Here is a 16,151-nt window from a genome sequence, read left to right as displayed (position 1 = left end):
TCCCTGGCATCCCCTCGGTCCCTTGGTGCAGTTTCTGGCTCGCAGTCCTAGCCTGACCCACCCGCCCGCCTCTTCCCTTCTGGAGCCACCCCCAGCACTGCCGTGAGCCTGCCAGCGCCGCTCCTCTCCCCTGGAGGCCCCTCCCAGCCGCGGCGGTGACCGAGTTCCCGCGCAGGCCTGGGCTTGGGATTAATGAAGCCCAGATGCAGGATCCTGACTCTGGCAGCAAGTCCGCTGCAGAGCGGCAGCAGCACGGAGGGGCCATTTACCTCCCACCGTGCGCCCAGCCCAGCTGCTGCCTGGCTCCCGGGAACAGCTGGAAAGCAGGTTCTGGCTGACAGAGGAGGCCACTGGGGGCGGGGCGCAGGGGAGGAGACTGGGGCGGGGCCTGCAGGGGGCGTGGCGATGAAGGGCCCTGGGCTACACTGTGGCTTGGCCCGGGTCCGCGGCAGCCCTGGGCAGAAAGGGGTCAGGACTAAAGGGAGATGGAGTCAGGCCCCAGGCTGCTCATGTGGGGGCTTCACGTCACCAGCCGCAATGCAATACCACAGGAGACCAGCATGCTGTTAACGATTACCCCTTCGTGTATCTGCGACTCAAATGTAACAGGCATCGTTTATTTTGATTTGCTAACTCTAGCCTAGCTCCCCTCCCAGATGCATTTCTTTTCCACGTGGTAGTTTTATTGAACTGCAGTGTACACGCAGAACAGAGCACACGAATCACACACGTGACACCAGCACCCAGATCAAGAAATGCAGCAGAGCCTGAACCCGCTTTACATAAACAGATCTGTAGGTACTCTTAAGTTCCTCCGTGTCAGGCTGTGAAGGCAGTCGGTGTTGCTGGAGGTCAGCAGTTCCTTTGTAACCTTGACTCATAGCATTCACCCAGCACGCTTCTGCAGCGGGAACATTTTAGTACCTCTCCGCGTGGGTACCTGTGAACCTAGGAGTAGGATCGCTGGGTAATGGGAAGAGCATGTGTGTATCTCTAGGAGATTTTGCCAGATGCTGTTGGAAGCGGATTGCCCCTCGCCCTCCCCAGCCAGGGCCTTGTCTTCTCCAGGCAGCCAGCTGCCATGGGGCGGTACCTCCTGCTGCCTTCTCCTTTTCTAATCGAGCACCCTGCTCCGCCAGTTTTTCTGACTTTCCTCACTGTTTCCTAAAACAATTAACACAGCCCTTGAGTTCCAGACCCCACTGATCCCCACTGCCCAGCTTCAAGGGAGCGGTGAGGAAGCTGTTCCTACCTCTGGTCCCATCATGCGAGAGAGCAGCGGCCCGGGGAAGTGGCTCTGGAGTCTTCAGCACCAGTCAGAGTGCCCAGGTTCAGTGCTGGCTCCCAAAGTCCCTCCTCAGGGACACATCACTTCAGGGCACCTCCCACGTCTTGCTATCCACCATGTTTGGTGCTTCGATTCTTTGCAATGTCATTCCAGCAACGTGGCTAAGGATGCCTGTGGGATCCCTCTAACAATGTTGTTACCTGAGGGCGTTTCATGTTCGACACTCGGCCATGAATTCTTCCCTCACATTTCATCTTCTAGACCTTTCCTTTGCTTCTCCTGTTGGTGGTAGAGGCCTCGCCCAGCATGCATGAGGCCTTGGGTTTGATCCCCAGCATCAAAAGTAGGAAAAGGGAAAAATCCATTCCAGGGCCAACAGCTGCTGCCCCTGGGGACAAGTGTGTGGAGGGACTGGTGATGAGGCACAGAGCATCGCGGCCTTGGGAGTTCGGGTGGGAGAAGGGTTCACCTTGCTGCCCTATCTTGGAGCCCTCAGCCTTGTGTCACTTCACCCCGTCCAGCCCACGACCACTCTGGCCCATCCTCTGTCTCCACTTCCCTCCTCCTTCCTCGGGGGCCATGGAGGTCAGAGGCCCAGACATCAGCATGTGAAGGCTGAGGGGCAGGGGTGGGGATCATGGATGGCTCGGCACTGCTGATGGCTGACTGCAGCAGAGGGATTCTGCTGGCTCACAATGGGCTCACAGACCAAATGCTCCCAGGCTGGTGGCTCCAGGCACGGTGGGCTCTGGGCGTTCCAGGGCTCTGTCTCATGCTCCTGCCTCTACTGGCCTCTCTCTTGCTGCTTATTCAAGCTATCCCACTGGGACACACCACAGCCACTAGCAACTGTAGGGTCATCTCCTGCCACCTTAGTGAGCCTCTGGGAAGGAATGTGCTCTGCTGACAGTCCAGGATTGGGGCACTCCCAAGTCCACCCTGGGAACCAGGATGGGCCAAGAAGGACTCAGGGTTCCAAAGGAATGTTTCTTGGACACTGAAAAAATTCAGACTTTCACATGCCTGAAATCCCAGCAGCTCAGGAGGCTGAGGCAGGAGGATCGTGAGTTCAAAGCCAGCCTCAGCAACTTAGCAACTCAGAAACAGTCCCCTCTCCGTGGGTGTCCTGCCCCTTACATGGGCTCCCCAACTTCCAGCCTACCCCCTTTTATATTACCCCCCCTGCTCAGGTTCTCCAATTCTTCTCTCCCAGGCAGCTTCGAAGCCAGCTCAGCCTTGTGGTCATTGCCCGGATGCTGGGCCAAGAGGAGCTCCCGCTCTGGCAAGAGAAGATGCAGGTGAGTGTGCCGGTCCTCGTGCCATCGCTGCGACACAATACCTGTCGTGACTACTAGAGGAGGCCAGGTTTATTTTGGTACATGGTTTCAGGGGTTTGGGTTCGTGGTCACCAGTTCCATTATTTTGGCCCTGAGATGATACAGAACATCACAGTGGAAGGGCAGGTGGAGGAAAGCAGCTCAGCTCATGGCAGCTGAAAAGCAAAGAGGGAAGGGGACAGGGCCAGGGTCAAGATACACCTATCAGGGCACACCCCAGTGACCTCTTCCTCCAGTGAGGCCCCGCAGCATAGCTTCTGCCACCTCCCAGTAATACCCTCAAAAACGAGTCCATCAGTGGCCACTGATGAGGGCAGAGCCCTATGGTTCCATCACTCCCCAAATGTGCCCCCCACTCAGAACATTGCTGCCCTGGGGACCAGGCCTTCAACACATGAGATCTGGGGGAACATTCCAGGCCCAAACCATGCATAGGTCTGCCTCAGCCAGCTCAGGAAGGCCTGTGGGTGGCTGACCCTCCCTAGTCCTGGCCAGCGCCCCAGAGCCCCAGCCCTGAGAGCTGAGCTGGGCGAGACTTTCCTCAAGCTCTTCCCTGCAGTGGTTCCCCGGGCTGGGTGCGTGGCTCAGTGGTAAACACTTGCCGCTCTTGGACCAGTGAGGATGCTGTAACACACACCTAAGCCCCAGCTACTCAGGCTGAGGGGGACGGATCCCCTGAGCCCAGGAGTTTGAGACCAGCCTGTGCAGCATAGCGAGATTTTGCCATCTTTAGGGAAAAAATAAACTCTTGTTTGCTTGCCTACCTTATGCCAGGTGCCAAGGATTCAGCTACCCCCCCCCCAAATTATATTAATGTATTGATGTATTAATGTTTTATATTAATATCATATCAATATATTAAAATATATTGTAAAACATACATAATGTAAAATTTATTAACTCCAGTTTGTTTTTTGTTTGCTTTTTTGCCATGCTAGGGAACCAACCCAGGGCCTCCTGCATGCTAAGCAAGTGCTCTACCACTGAACCACTCCCCAGCCCTCTAGATTTCATTTTGAGACAAGGACTCGTTAAGTTGCTCAGGCTGGCCTCAAGCTTGGACCCTCCTGCCTCAGCCTTCCGGGTTGCTGGGATGGCAGGCCTGCATCACCACCTCCAGCAGCGTTTAACTTTTTTTTTTGTGCTAGGATTGAACCCAGGAGTACTTTGCTATTGAGCTGCATCCTCAGCCCTTACTTTTTCTTTTTTATTTTGAGTCATGGTCTTACTAAATTGCTAAGGGTCTTGGTAAATTGTCCAAGCCATCCTCAAATCTGTGATCCTCCTGCCTCAGCCTGCCAGGCTTCTGGGATTACAGTGTGTGCCACTGCACCCAGCTGCTTGGGTCCTGTTAAGTGTGGAGCTCTAACCATGTTTAAGTGCACAACTCAGGGGCACGAGGACACCCACCGTGTGCAGCCATCACCACCATGCAGCTCTAGAATATTTTTCTTCCTAACCTGAAACTCCGTACCCATGAAACACTAATGTCCCTTCTCCCCCTCCCCGCAGCCCCTGGTTATATGACTTTTTGTTAGTGGGGGAACCATAAAGATGAAAATGAATGCTGTTAAATTAAAGCCACTCTCGTCCCATCCCTCAGCCCAGTGTGGCCTGTTCCCTGGAAGTGCAGTGGTTCGCTGCCTTCTTCCCTACTCTTCTGAGAAGCTCTGCTGGCAGCCTGCTAGCATCTCAGAGGCCCTGGGGGCACCAGGGATGGGGGCAGAGAAGATGAGCGCATCTTACCTTCTCAGGACCCCGTGGAATTCTGAAACATTGTGGAGGTCCAACTGAACCACCCTCCCACCCCAGCCACACCAGTGGGGCGAGGCCCTCAGCAAAGGCTGGTAATCTGTAGACATACGGGGTCTGTGAGGAAGGAGGAACAGAGGGATTAAAGAGCGCTGTGAAGCTGCGTGCAGTGGCGCATGCCTGTAATCCCAGCGGCCCAGGAGGCTGAGGTGGGAGGATCACAAGTTCAAAGCCAGCCTCAGCAAAAGCAAGGTGCTAAGCAGCTTAGCAAGACTCTGTTTCTAAATAAAATATAAAAAGGGTTCAGTGGTTAAGTGCCACTGGGCTCAATCCCTGGTACAAAAAAAAAAAATGTTGTGAGGCACAGTGCCCAGCATCCAGGGGCAAGGGCAGCAGAGATACGGTAAAGGGACACAAGTCAGAAGGGTCCCCAGCAGCCTGAGGGAAGGCTGCAGCCAGAGGGGGTCACTGAACCCCGCAGAGAACAGTGCAGGAGGAAAGCAGGCAGGGTGGGGGCGGCTCACCCAGAAGCAGCTTTGGGATTGAACCTAGGGGCACTTAACCACTGAGCCACATCCCCAGCCCTTTTTTAAATTTTTATTTATTCTTATTTTTCTGAGACAGGATCTTACTAAATTGGTTAGGGCCTTGCTGAGATTGTCTTTGAACTTGTGATCTTCCTGCCTCAGCCTCCCAAACCACTGGGATTACAGGGGTGCACCACCCTGCCTGGCTTGATTTGTTTTTTGTTGGCCAGAGATTGCACAGGGAGATGAGGGGAGCTACAGGGAAGGGAGGCGAGTGACAAGGACCTAACCTGAGTGCCACCTGCCCCAGAGAGAGATGGCCCTGGAGAGCTCAGCAGCTGCCAAGGGCCCAGATCTCAAGGCTGTCGGGACTGAGCCAGGTCCAGCCTGTGCCTTCCAGCCCAGCTACAGGTGCCCACCTGTCTGTGCCCACCACGTGCTCTGTAGACACTAGCTGAGCAGCCCCCGTCCCAGGCTCTCCCCCAGGCGCCAGGTGCCGACAGGCTCTGGGGAGACAGCACCAGACGACCTCGGAGAGAGGGTGAGCAAGCCAGCTGTGGCTGCGGTGACTAACTCTGCCCGAGGACAGTGAGGCGGCGTCTGAGAAGGTGCCCTGAGCCAGGTCTTGGAGGATGAGTCTGTGCGTGTACCACAAAGAAGAGAGGGGGCAAGAGATTGAGGCAGCTCCGGGGAGAGGAAGGACCGCAGGGGCCTGCCCGAGGCCCACCCGCTGCACTGCCTGCCTCTCCAGGGCAAGCCCTGCCACTCCGTAGGTTGCTTCCAGGTCTCTGGGCTGCCCGGTGCTCCGCTTTCCAGTCTGGCCTGTCAGCTCCTCCTGAAACATGGCTTCAAAGCGCCACCTCGTCCCGATGACGTCAAGCCCACGTGGCCCCTGCACACCTTCTCCGCAGCCTGCCCCGCCTACTCTGCACAGCCTGGGCGATGCACTGGCCCCTTCTTCATTTCCACCTCTCACACCCCCGAAATAGTGGCCGCCAGCTGACCGGCAGCCTTCACTGTGTGCTGAGGGCTGTCCTCGGTGCCTGCCGCTGGTGGCAGCTCTGGACTGCGGGGACTGTTACTCTCAGCCATGTTTTCCAGATGGAGCAACCGAGGCAGGGAACCCCCCGAGTCATAGCAAGGAGGCGCTGGAGCTGGGATTCGAGTCCTACCTTGACCACGACAGCGTCTCCAGCCCCCGCCCCAGGTGTCGGCAGCCTGGACTATGTCTGGGACTTCATGCTGAAGATGTCCAGCTGGCCCTGAGCTTTTGTCCTGGGTCACAGAGAGGAATCAAGGGCCTGTTCCCGTCCCCTCTCAGTACACGCTTGGTAAAGCTTTCAGCTAACGTAGCGTGAAAGAGCAGCGCAGGGTTGAGAACAGACCCACTCCTGCAGAAGCAGGGCCTGTGCCTAGGGGTGGCCACGCCATGGCACAGCACCACCTGGAAGCAGGAGTCCGCCATGCCCAGGCCACCTGGTTCCTCAGACCCAACTGTCAGGCCCCAGAAGCACGACAGCTGCCAGGAACTGACCTTGAGGGACAGGCCTTCTGTAGGTGCTTGGGATGCACAAGTCTAAGGCTTGCATTTTCCAGGAGCATCCCAGGGTCTAACCAGTAATCCCTGTTCTTCTGTTGAATACTGGGAATGTTCTAGAAATAGCAGTGTTTCAGCCTCCTGCCCCAGTGTGCTCAGGCACTGATCTGCGCAGGGAAGACGGAGCAGGACTGAGTTCCATCCCTCCCGTAGGACACTCGCAGTCTGGGGCCGGGCAGACAGAGGCACCGAGAAGGCAGTGTAATGTGGAGTACCAGGTGGCAAGGTGCCCTGGGAGGAAGACACAGAGAGGCGGGGAGAGGAGGCTGGGCGGATGCCATGAAGAGTGAACAGAGAAGGGACCTTGCACGCAGACTGAGGAGGCAGGCGGGTCTGTGGGCAAGCACTGCAGGCAGAGCGAATAGCCGGTGCAAGGGCCCTGGGTCAGGTCGAGGTCTCTGAGGCTGGAGGAAACAGGCCAGTGCAGCTGGGGCAAGTGCTGCAGGTGGACTAGCAGGGGTGGAGGTCAGTCAGGGGTGAAAGCTCGTCTAGCCAGAGCCTTGGACCACCCTGAGGATTTGATTTGTGCCAAAGTGGAGGGTTTTGAATAGAGGAGAGATGTCCCATTTGCAAACCTTTACAACTTCCTCTGGCCGCCTTGCCCCTGGACTGTTCAGAGCAGGGCCCTGCCTCCTTGCAGTCATCCTGCGTGGCACTCAGCCGGGGCTGGGCGGGCAGCAGCATGGGCCATGGGTAGCCAGGCGCTAGGTGCACTTCCCAAGAATAGGATGCAGGATGTGAGAGAAGACGGGACCACTAGAGACTGGCAGGAGGCAGACACCTTTTACCCAGCCAGGCCAGACACCGGCAGCAGGCGTGGGAGGAAATCGGGAGTTTGTTTCTTATCCCGGGCCACCTCTCCCAACGCAGCCAACCTCTTGTCAAACCATGTCTTCCAGTTTGGAAAAATGGGCTTTCAGTGGCTGAAATCAAAGGGGATAAAAGTTTACGTCGAGTATGGAAAAGTTAGCTGCAGTCCTGACCTGCTATTTATTCATTCGTTTACCTAAGAAATACTTACTAAGCAAAGCTGCGCCAGACTCCGTGCTGGGCTCTGAGCCACTGCAGTGAATAAAACTGCCTCTGGGCTGGGTGTGGTGGCCAGGACTCTAATCCCAGAGGCGCAGGAGGCTGAGACAGGAGGAGTTCGAGTTCAAAGCCAGACTCAGCAATTTAGCAAGGCCCTAAGCAACTTAGTGAGACCTGTCTCTAAATAAAAAATAAAAAGGGCTGGGGAGGCAGCTCAGTGGTTAAGCACCCCTGGGTTCCATTCCGGTACCAAAAACACCCTTGGGGAGCTGTCATTCTAGTGGGGAGCGGATAATAATACCGGTAATAAACAGCTAATTTACTCGGGCCAGGAGGTGGTAATAAATGCTATGCAAAGAAGAGGTGCCAGTAAGGGGACTGGCAGGTGTGGCCAGCCTGAGGCTGCAGGCCAGGTGGGGGCTCAGGTGGGCAAGCCTCACTGAGAAGGTGGGCTGGAGCCAAGGCCAGAAGGAGGGGGCAGCTTTACTGGACCTGGTCAGAAGGTCCAGAAGCTCCCAGGCTCCAGGGAGCAGCAGCAAGACATGGGACCCCCTGGGGCCTTGCAGACACTTAAGGGTTGGGCTGCCTCCGTGTAGATAGGAGCCTCTGCCAGCAGACGTGCCTCCCTGGAACGAGCGTCCTCCTCTCGCCAAGCAACTGGCAAGGCCAGTGGAGGCCTGTCTTGGGCGATCACTTGCTCTCGCCCGGAGGTGTCTGCCCTAATGGGCTGAGTGTTTGCTGAGGTGGCTCCCAGCAGTGGGATGGGGGTGGGGAGGGCGCTTGCTGGGCCCCAGCCCCACTGGACCCACGGGGTCCCAGCAAGCCCTGGTCCTGCAGGTAGTTTTGCTAGGAGGAGAGATGCTGGCCAGAGCGGCCTGAGCTGAGAACAAAAGGAGATCAGCCGTCAGAGCTCCGGGCGGCAGCTCGCTGCGCCCGGCACTGCCGAGAACAGCAGTGAGCCAGCAGGACTGTCGTGTGCTGGCCCTGCCTGGCCCCAGCCCGGGCTCCAGAGCCCAGGGTCCCACCCAGCCGGGGTGAGGCCGGCCTGCCAGAAGGCCACGCTGAGGGCGTGGGCCGCTGGGCCCCACCCCACGCCTGCACAGCCAGGAGCTCAGGGCCGGCAGGGCTGCCCGGGTGGCTGTCCCAGGACTAGGGAGTCTGAGCAAGGCAGTGCAGCTCTGGTGTTGGCGCCGCCCCAGGTGGAGCCTCTCTCCACCCAGAACCTTCCTCCTCTTTCCTGCCACCTCCTCTCCCCTTCAAAAGAGATCAGACAACGAGGCAGAAAAGCCCTGGCCCGCTTCCAGGAGCCAAGGCCCTCCTGAGTGCTGACCCCGGCCAGCTGCTTCTGTGGGCTGTCTGCGCCCCAGCCTGCTGAGGTGCGGAGCAGGTGTCAGTGAGTAAGTCAGAAGAGGAAGCCAGGTGTGCTCTGGCCAGGCCCACGCAGGGAGCTGGGCCAGGGCTCGGCGCTAGCCCATGGCCACACCGCACCTGCTAGATCTAAGGGGACGGGCCTCTGCAGACTACCCTGGCGCCCTGCATCCTCCCCACCCCTGGGCCGCACGTGACCCCGGGAGGCCAGGCACTGGGAGCCTGCCTGTCTTTGCCCAACCACACCACAGGTTAGCTCCAGGGCAACTGGACAGTCCTCGCTGGGCCCCACGGAGGCTGCCCGAGCCCTGAGCTTGGGCTGGGCCCGAAGGAGGGGCTGGCTGCAGACATGTGGATTTAGGCAGGTCACATTCCGCCCGAGGGTTCAGAGCCTGTTTGTTCAGAGGGAATGGGCAGTTTCTTCAAAAACAAAGTAGGAGGAGCTGGGCTTGACGGTGCATGCCTGTAATCCCAGCTACTCCGAAGGCTACAGCAGGAGAATCACAAGTTCAAGACCAGCCTGGGCAATTTAGCAAGACCCTTTCTCAAAAATAAAAAGGATTGGTTATGTAGCTCAGAGGTACAACACTCCTGGGTTCAATCCCCAGTACCACACACACACAAAAGGACTGGGACCAGGTGTGGTGGCCCCCATCTGTGATCCCAGCAACTCAGGAGGCTGAGGCAGGAGGATCATGAGTTCAAAGCCAACCTCAGCAATTTAGTAGGACCTTGTCTGTAAATAAAACATAAGAGGGGTTGGGGATGTGGCTTAGTGATTAAGTACCTGGGCTCATTTCCCAGTGCAAAAAAAAAAAAAAAAAAAAAAACAGGGGCCAGGGGTGGTGGTACCAGCCTGTAATTCCAGCTACCCAAAGGCCAAAGTAGGAGGATGGTAAATTCAAGGCCACCTGGTGAACTACCCTGTCTCAAAATTAAAAATAAAGTAGACTGGGGATATAGTAGTTGCCTAGCATGCTCGAGGCCCTGGGTTTGATCCCCAGTACTGCAAAAAAAAAAAAGAAGTAAATTAAAATATAAAGGTAGCTCAGTGTTGAGCATGCCTGCATTTAATCCCCAGTATCACGATCAAAAAATAAACATGTATGTAAATGTGTCCATACATACACACATATAATATGTGTACAATACATATAACGTATATCCGAGGTTGTGCCGGGATAGAGGATGAACAGGTGGAGAGGACGACAGGATGTGGTCATCACTCACAGTGATGGACAGGCAGGGCTCATGGTCTCCTCCTCATGTGTGTGGGAAATGCCACAGTGACAAGTTCAGCAAAAAGAAAGGGACAACACCCTCAACGCCTAGGGGCTGGCAGAAGAGGGACAGCTGCCAGGCAGGGTCCTGCCAGTGGCAGAAGACCAAGTTCGGCTCTTGGTTCTCCGGGGACAAAGCCCGTCTACCCCGGAGGTAGACGGTTCCTCCGGTTAAGGATGCTCCCTGTGCCAGGCCCGGTGCGTGAGAGATGGAGACAGACTCCTCTGGTGGGAAGAGTCCCCGCGTGGTCCATGTGACGGGTGAAAACACTCAGGGTCTGAGAGGCCACTCAGCTTACATGTGGGAGGGGGATTCAGGTCCTGTGGCCTGAGGGTGCCAGCCGAGGGTGTCCCCAGAGCATCCGCGCAGCTGCTCAGCTGCTGCTACCCTCACGTGTGACAGCCTCCTTCTCCTCCCCAGCTGTCCTTGCTCAGTCAGCTCCTGAGCCTCATGAGGCCATCGTCCCTTGGGCAATTCCTGGGCTCTGAGCCCTTGCCACCCTGCCAGGAGCAACAGCCAAAAGCCAGTGCTGCGCTAGACCACAAGGTGAGCACCCAGCCCCTGTCTGCTTCCGCCAGGCTATCCTGGCTGCCACGCCAGTCCTAGAGCCCTGGGCCATGCCTGAACAGAGACCAGCGGGCTTCCTCCTGTGTTGAGGGAGGCGCTCCTCAGCTCTCCCAAGCCTGTGATTAGAGCCCTTGCCCACACGGCACATGTAGGTGCAGGGCCGTGGGCACGGGCGTGCAGGCCAGAGGGCCGCCGTGTGTCTGCTACACCCAGTAGCCTGGCTTCATTAGCCACGGGGCTGACCCGCGGTTAGCCCTCAGGGACAGCTTGGAAGGGACAGGGTGGCGGAAGTGCTGGGGTGGGGTGGTGTGGGTGATGGGAGCGCATTTAGCAGGAGGGCAGGGGCATCTGTATGTGGGGGGCATGGTTTTCCTCTTGCAGGGCAGAGCTGGGCCAGCCTCTGCTCGTTGCCAGTGATTGTTGCTGAGGCCACGTCCTTGGCCTGCCCCCAGTTCTTCCTAATTAACTTTCCAGACGTCACCCGGCGTTCCTAAAAGCCACAGTGTGGCTTTTATTTTGGGAAGCTAAGGGCAACAGGTATGCACCCCAGGGCCGGGAGGTCACAGGTCAAGGACACAGAGGTGAATGTCAGAGCAGAGACAGTGGTGAGCTGGCTTCAGAGTGGACACCACAGGCCCAGCTCCCTGGGGCACAAGAGCTCCCCTGTCCCCGGGTACGTGGGGATGAAGAATGGAGATAGGGATCTTCTAATTCTGGAAGGTAGTCATTCCAAAACTTCACTCAGATTTGGATGTCGACAATCCAGAAGTCCAACCTGTGGGCACCACTCTGCAAATCAGATAAACGAATTAATCACTTAATGAACACAAATGAACCATTAAGAAGATGTGATAGTCCCGAGTGCACACCCCTTCCAGGACACGCAGGAAGGTTACCTTTCAGTTGTGCCTAATATTAGTGCATTTACGAGGCTGCAGCCTCCCTGGAGAGCATGCGCTGCCTGCGCCCCTTCCCTGTGCCAAGTGCTTCCCAGGACATAGCAGCTGGGTGCAGAAGCTGGTTATGGGGCCAGGAGGTTATGGAAAGGAGGCAGGGCCAGCCTCTGGGGTGGTCTGAGCAGGACACAGGAGGACTAGGCTGGGAGGGAGTGATGAGAGAAAAGAAGAGGCCGCATCTGGTCTGGTGGAGTGAAGAGTGTGGCCTCCAGGCTCCTCAGGGGTCAGCCCCACGACCTCACCCAGGTCCAGGCTTCCATTTGTCACCTTTTTCTGAGTCTGCTTGGTGGCAGACGCTATCCAAGAGCCTGGGGGCGGAGCAGGATGAACCAACAGAGGGCATCCTTTATTTTAAGGGGTACTGTCAACACAGGTAGAGGAACCTGTGAAAAGAACCCCCTGGTTGACCGCCATATTGGGAAGGGCTGGTTTGGCCTACAAGCTGGGGGCCACATGTCTTGGCAGAATAGCTCAAAAGCAGAGTGTGCTGGTGAGGGGGCAGCGGAAGGGGCAGGCGAGGCCACTGCAGTGCTCAGAACCCCGGGGTGCAGACCAGGACCACCACAGAGCTTGCCAGCTCCCCTCCACCTTGGCTTTTGGGGTGAGGGAGGGTCAGGTGGAGCAGAGTATGAAGTGGGCTGAGCTGTCCCTGGCCTGGGCACTGTTCTGACTGGGAGGGGCACGGTGGGGCGGTCGGCTGGGCGGGCTCCCACCTCAGCCGGCGACTCCTCGTTAGGCCCCAACGTGTTTCATCTTCAAAGAGGAGATGGGGATACTCACCAGCCAAGAAGAGCCGCGGGCGTCATCCACCCTGTTTTACGGGAGTGGTGGTCTGGGCGGGGGCTCAGCCTTTTATCCCCAGAGCTCAAAGCCTTTGTCTTCTGGCCCCTCAAGTGTGCTGGGGAAACTGAGGCCAGAGTCAGGTCATCCTGAGGTGACCTCTGCCGTGGATGGCTGCTTTTCCAGGCCCTTGGGGCTGCCATGCTGAGCTGCCCGCCCATCCCCCGGCCTGCTCCTACTCCTGTCTGGGAGATTTCCTGCCCTGCTCTGCGGGTCACAGCCCTCCTCCAGCCCTGCAAATAAACACTTCTGCCCAGCAATTCCCCCTGGTCTCCCCACCTCCTCTCTCTCAGGCACTGGCCCAGCCTCCTCCCTCCCTCTGGGAGAGGCCCAGGGCGCCATGTGGCTTCACCCCGCATATCCCTCTGTGCATTGCATCGAGCTGTCTAGCTGGCCCGGGCACAGCCACATCTCTGTGCATTGCGTCCCTCTGTGCCACTGGATGGACAGAGGAAAGGATGGACAAGCAGAGGAATTGTCTTAGAATCCCCTCTCCCTTTCTGAACTTCCTTCCACTCTTTTCTACTCATCTGCTCTCTTGCCCCCATTCTGCCCCCCTGCACACCTTCTGACCAGTGGCGGGCACCGGTCTCTTCGTGTCTTCGGGTCACTAAGGCCTGATGGAGCCCTGGGCTTCAGAGGTGCCACCTCTGTAACAGGAGAACCCATTGCAGGGCATTGTTGGTGATTAGGAGGCTCCTGCCAGAGAAAGCGAGCCACCAAGCACTTGAACAAAAGAAGCAATGGCTCTTCCAGCTCCTCAACTCTGCGTGGGGGCCAGGGCGGGGGGTGGGACTGGGGGGGGCAGGCGGCCAGGGTTCCTGCACTGTTTGTCCTAACTGGGTCAGAGTCACTTAGCAAATGACAACAGAGTTCGTAAGTGGGGGAAAGAAAGCGTCCATGGAATACGCTGCTTAAGAAATCGATCAGCCGGGTGCGGCGGCCACGCCTGTGATGCCAGCAGCTCTGCGGACTGAGGCAGGAGGAGCCAAGGTTCAAAGCCAGCCTCCGCAGCTCGGCCAGGCCCTGAGCCACCCCGCAAGACCCTGCTGCTAAATAGAAAATGAAAAGGGCTGGGGTGCAGGGCAGGGGAGAGCACCCCTGGGTTCAGTTCCCAAGATCAGAAGAGGAAGGGAGAGAAGGACATAGAAAGGGCTCATTAGAATACTTTCTTTGGGCATTTTAAAGTGTGCTCTCCCTGACACCTGCCTGCCTGTAGTCCCCCCTACTCTGGAGGCTGAGGCAGGGGATCACTTGAGTTCAAGGCCAGCCTGGGCAACACTGAGACCCATCCCCAAAATAAATAAGCTGAAGTTCTGAGCCCCTTTGGCAGTTGTCCACCAGGGCCCTATGCTTTCCTGGTCTGAGCTGGGCTCACTCGGACAAGAACGAGCATCTGGTCAGAAGGTGCTTGGAGTCTGGCACAGCCTGGCGAGAGCCAAGCGCCGTGGCTGGCAGAAGCAGGAGGGAAAGGACCCCTGCAGAAGGAGACTAGCGCTCTGGGGCTGCTCCCCCAGTGTCCCTTTGGCCCACAGTTCACTTCTGCAGGAGACAGGTGTCTTCCCAGGCCTCTGTGACACCAGCCTTTTAGCCCCCAGCAGACAAACATTGCATAACCCGACTCCAGCACCACCATCTCCTCAGGGCACCCAGCTCAGCCTTCCAGGCCAGAACCAGGGTTTCCTGGTTGGCTTCCTTTTAACTGGCAGTGTGAGCTGAATGTGGCTAGATTTGGTCTAGTTGTGTTCTGTCCAATCCCAGGGTCATGGCCCATTCACTTTTTTTGTTGTTGTTGTTGTTGGCACTGCTGGGAATTGAACCCAGGGCCTTGTGCATACTAAGTAAGCACTCTACCAACTGAGCTGTATGCCCAGCTGCCCCCACCCCATTCACTTTTATTGAGATTGTTGATATTTTGGTCTTGGTAAGCTTGCCATCACATTATCATGTTCCAAGTTACCTTCTTTCCTTTTGGTTTTTGCTTTTTCCCCATGTCTAGTGTGTGTGTATGTGTGCACATGTTTGTGCACATGTATATGTATATGTAAACACACATGCACGTATATACACGTGCACATATATACATACACACATATAAATGTGCACACATTTTATGTTTTTTGTGTATATATACATTTGTTTTCTCTTTTGGTGGTGCTAGGGAGCAAACCCAGGGCCTTGTGCATGGTAAGAGTGCACTTTACCACTGAGCCACACTCCAGCCCAGATGTTATATCGATGGGAGTTTTTGGCTGTTTTTTTTTCCCCCCCACCTTACAGATTTGGGAGGTAAAAGGAACCAGGGTCTTTATGTTGGGTTGGAAGTTCTCTAGTTGGGTAACGTTGAGGCCTAGGAGGGAGTTGCTGTCTCCTGTTGTATGGGAAGAACTCGACGCCTCCAGAAAGGCAGGGTGGGAGGACTCCCCGCGCCACGGCAGGCTTGAGGCAGCAGGCTGCGTCTGGGAGGCTGAGGCAGGAAGATGGCAGGTCAAGTCCAGCTGGGCAACTTAGCGAGGCAGAACTTTTCTTAAAGTCCTGTAAAGATGCAGCTTGGTGGCAGAGTGCTTGCTCAGCACATGGGAAGTCCTGGTACCTGAAGAGAAAAGGAAAAAAAAAAAAAAAGGCAGGATCAGGAACGTGATCCAAGTGCCTCTTCCCTGGTGATGGTGTCCTCCGGCATGACCGCCCGGGGCTCCCTCAGCATCTGAAGAGGTGCGCTTCCTCCAGGTGCATGCCTGGAGGGTCCCCAGCCCTGTCTCCTGCGCCTGGAGAAGGCGTGTTCGCGGTGGAGACAGGTCAGGTGAGGAGGCCATGGGGGTGCTCCTGAGCGTGGGCAATGTCCCACCCACCTGCACAGGCTCCCCGCGCACACCCGTGACTGCCGGCTTCTGCCGAGGGCGTGGGCCGCCGTGTGCCGGTGCGTCCTGTGCTTCTCCCGTAGGTCCTTGGGTGTGCAGCGTGTGTTGAGGGTGCTGCAAACAAGTTTTGCTACTTTTGCTCAGGCTGCTGCAACGGCAGACTGCAGCTGCCTGTCCCTGTGCCCGGTGACCCTGCCAAGAGCCGCCTCATTGGGAGGTTGTGGTGGGAGAGGCTCAGCTCTGGCTGCAGGAGCAGGCAGGGCTATGGCGGCTCGGAGCTCACCTCTGTCCTCTTTCAGGGCCACTCTCAACCCCAGCAAGGGGACGTGTGTTCCCTCAGGCTTGACTTGAGCACAGGTTTCTGGTCCTGCTCACCCTCAAACGCCCTCTTGCGCCCCCACCCCCATCGGTGCTCCCCATTTTGTCACCTGGAAGCACCTGTCCTCCCTCCTGCCCCTCACCCACAGGGCTGGGGACCTGGGTCAGGTCAAGGTTAGGAGGTTTGGGAGGAAACTAGATCTGAGGAACAGAAAATAAAAATTCAGGACTCCTGAGTTCCTCCTCAGCAAGTGGTTGGTTGTCTTACTTCCTCCAGAATCAGGAGCATCAGACAACTTTTTTTTTTGGTTCTGGGATTGAACCCAGGGTCGCTTAACCACTGAACCACATCCCCAACCCTTTTAAATATTTTATTTAGAGACTCACTAAGTTGCTTAGGGCCTCATTTAGTTGCAGAGGCTCACTTTGAACT

The 16,151-nt window shown here is 56.8% G+C and overlaps 1 protein-coding gene across 7 annotated transcripts in view; it reads left to right on the top strand.

The window, feature by feature from the left end:
- Positions 1–16,151, top strand: part of Fam178b (family with sequence similarity 178 member B) — a 69,959-nt gene that overhangs the window by 37,763 nt on the left and 16,045 nt on the right. For all 7 annotated transcript variants that reach the window (XM_047522574.1, XM_047522578.1, XM_047522577.1 and 4 more), the window contains 2 exons: positions 2,502–2,586; positions 10,600–10,725. In XM_047522574.1, the coding sequence (XP_047378530.1) occupies positions 2,502–2,586; positions 10,600–10,725 (211 nt within the window). The remainder of the gene's footprint in view (positions 1–2,501; positions 2,587–10,599; positions 10,726–16,151) is intronic.

This window comes from Sciurus carolinensis, chromosome 13 (genome assembly GCF_902686445.1).
Source record: "Sciurus carolinensis chromosome 13, mSciCar1.2, whole genome shotgun sequence".
Lineage (NCBI taxonomy): Eukaryota > Metazoa > Chordata > Mammalia > Rodentia > Sciuridae > Sciurus > Sciurus carolinensis.
Note: the sequence above shows the minus strand (reverse complement) of the source record. Positions and strands in the feature narration are given on the sequence as shown.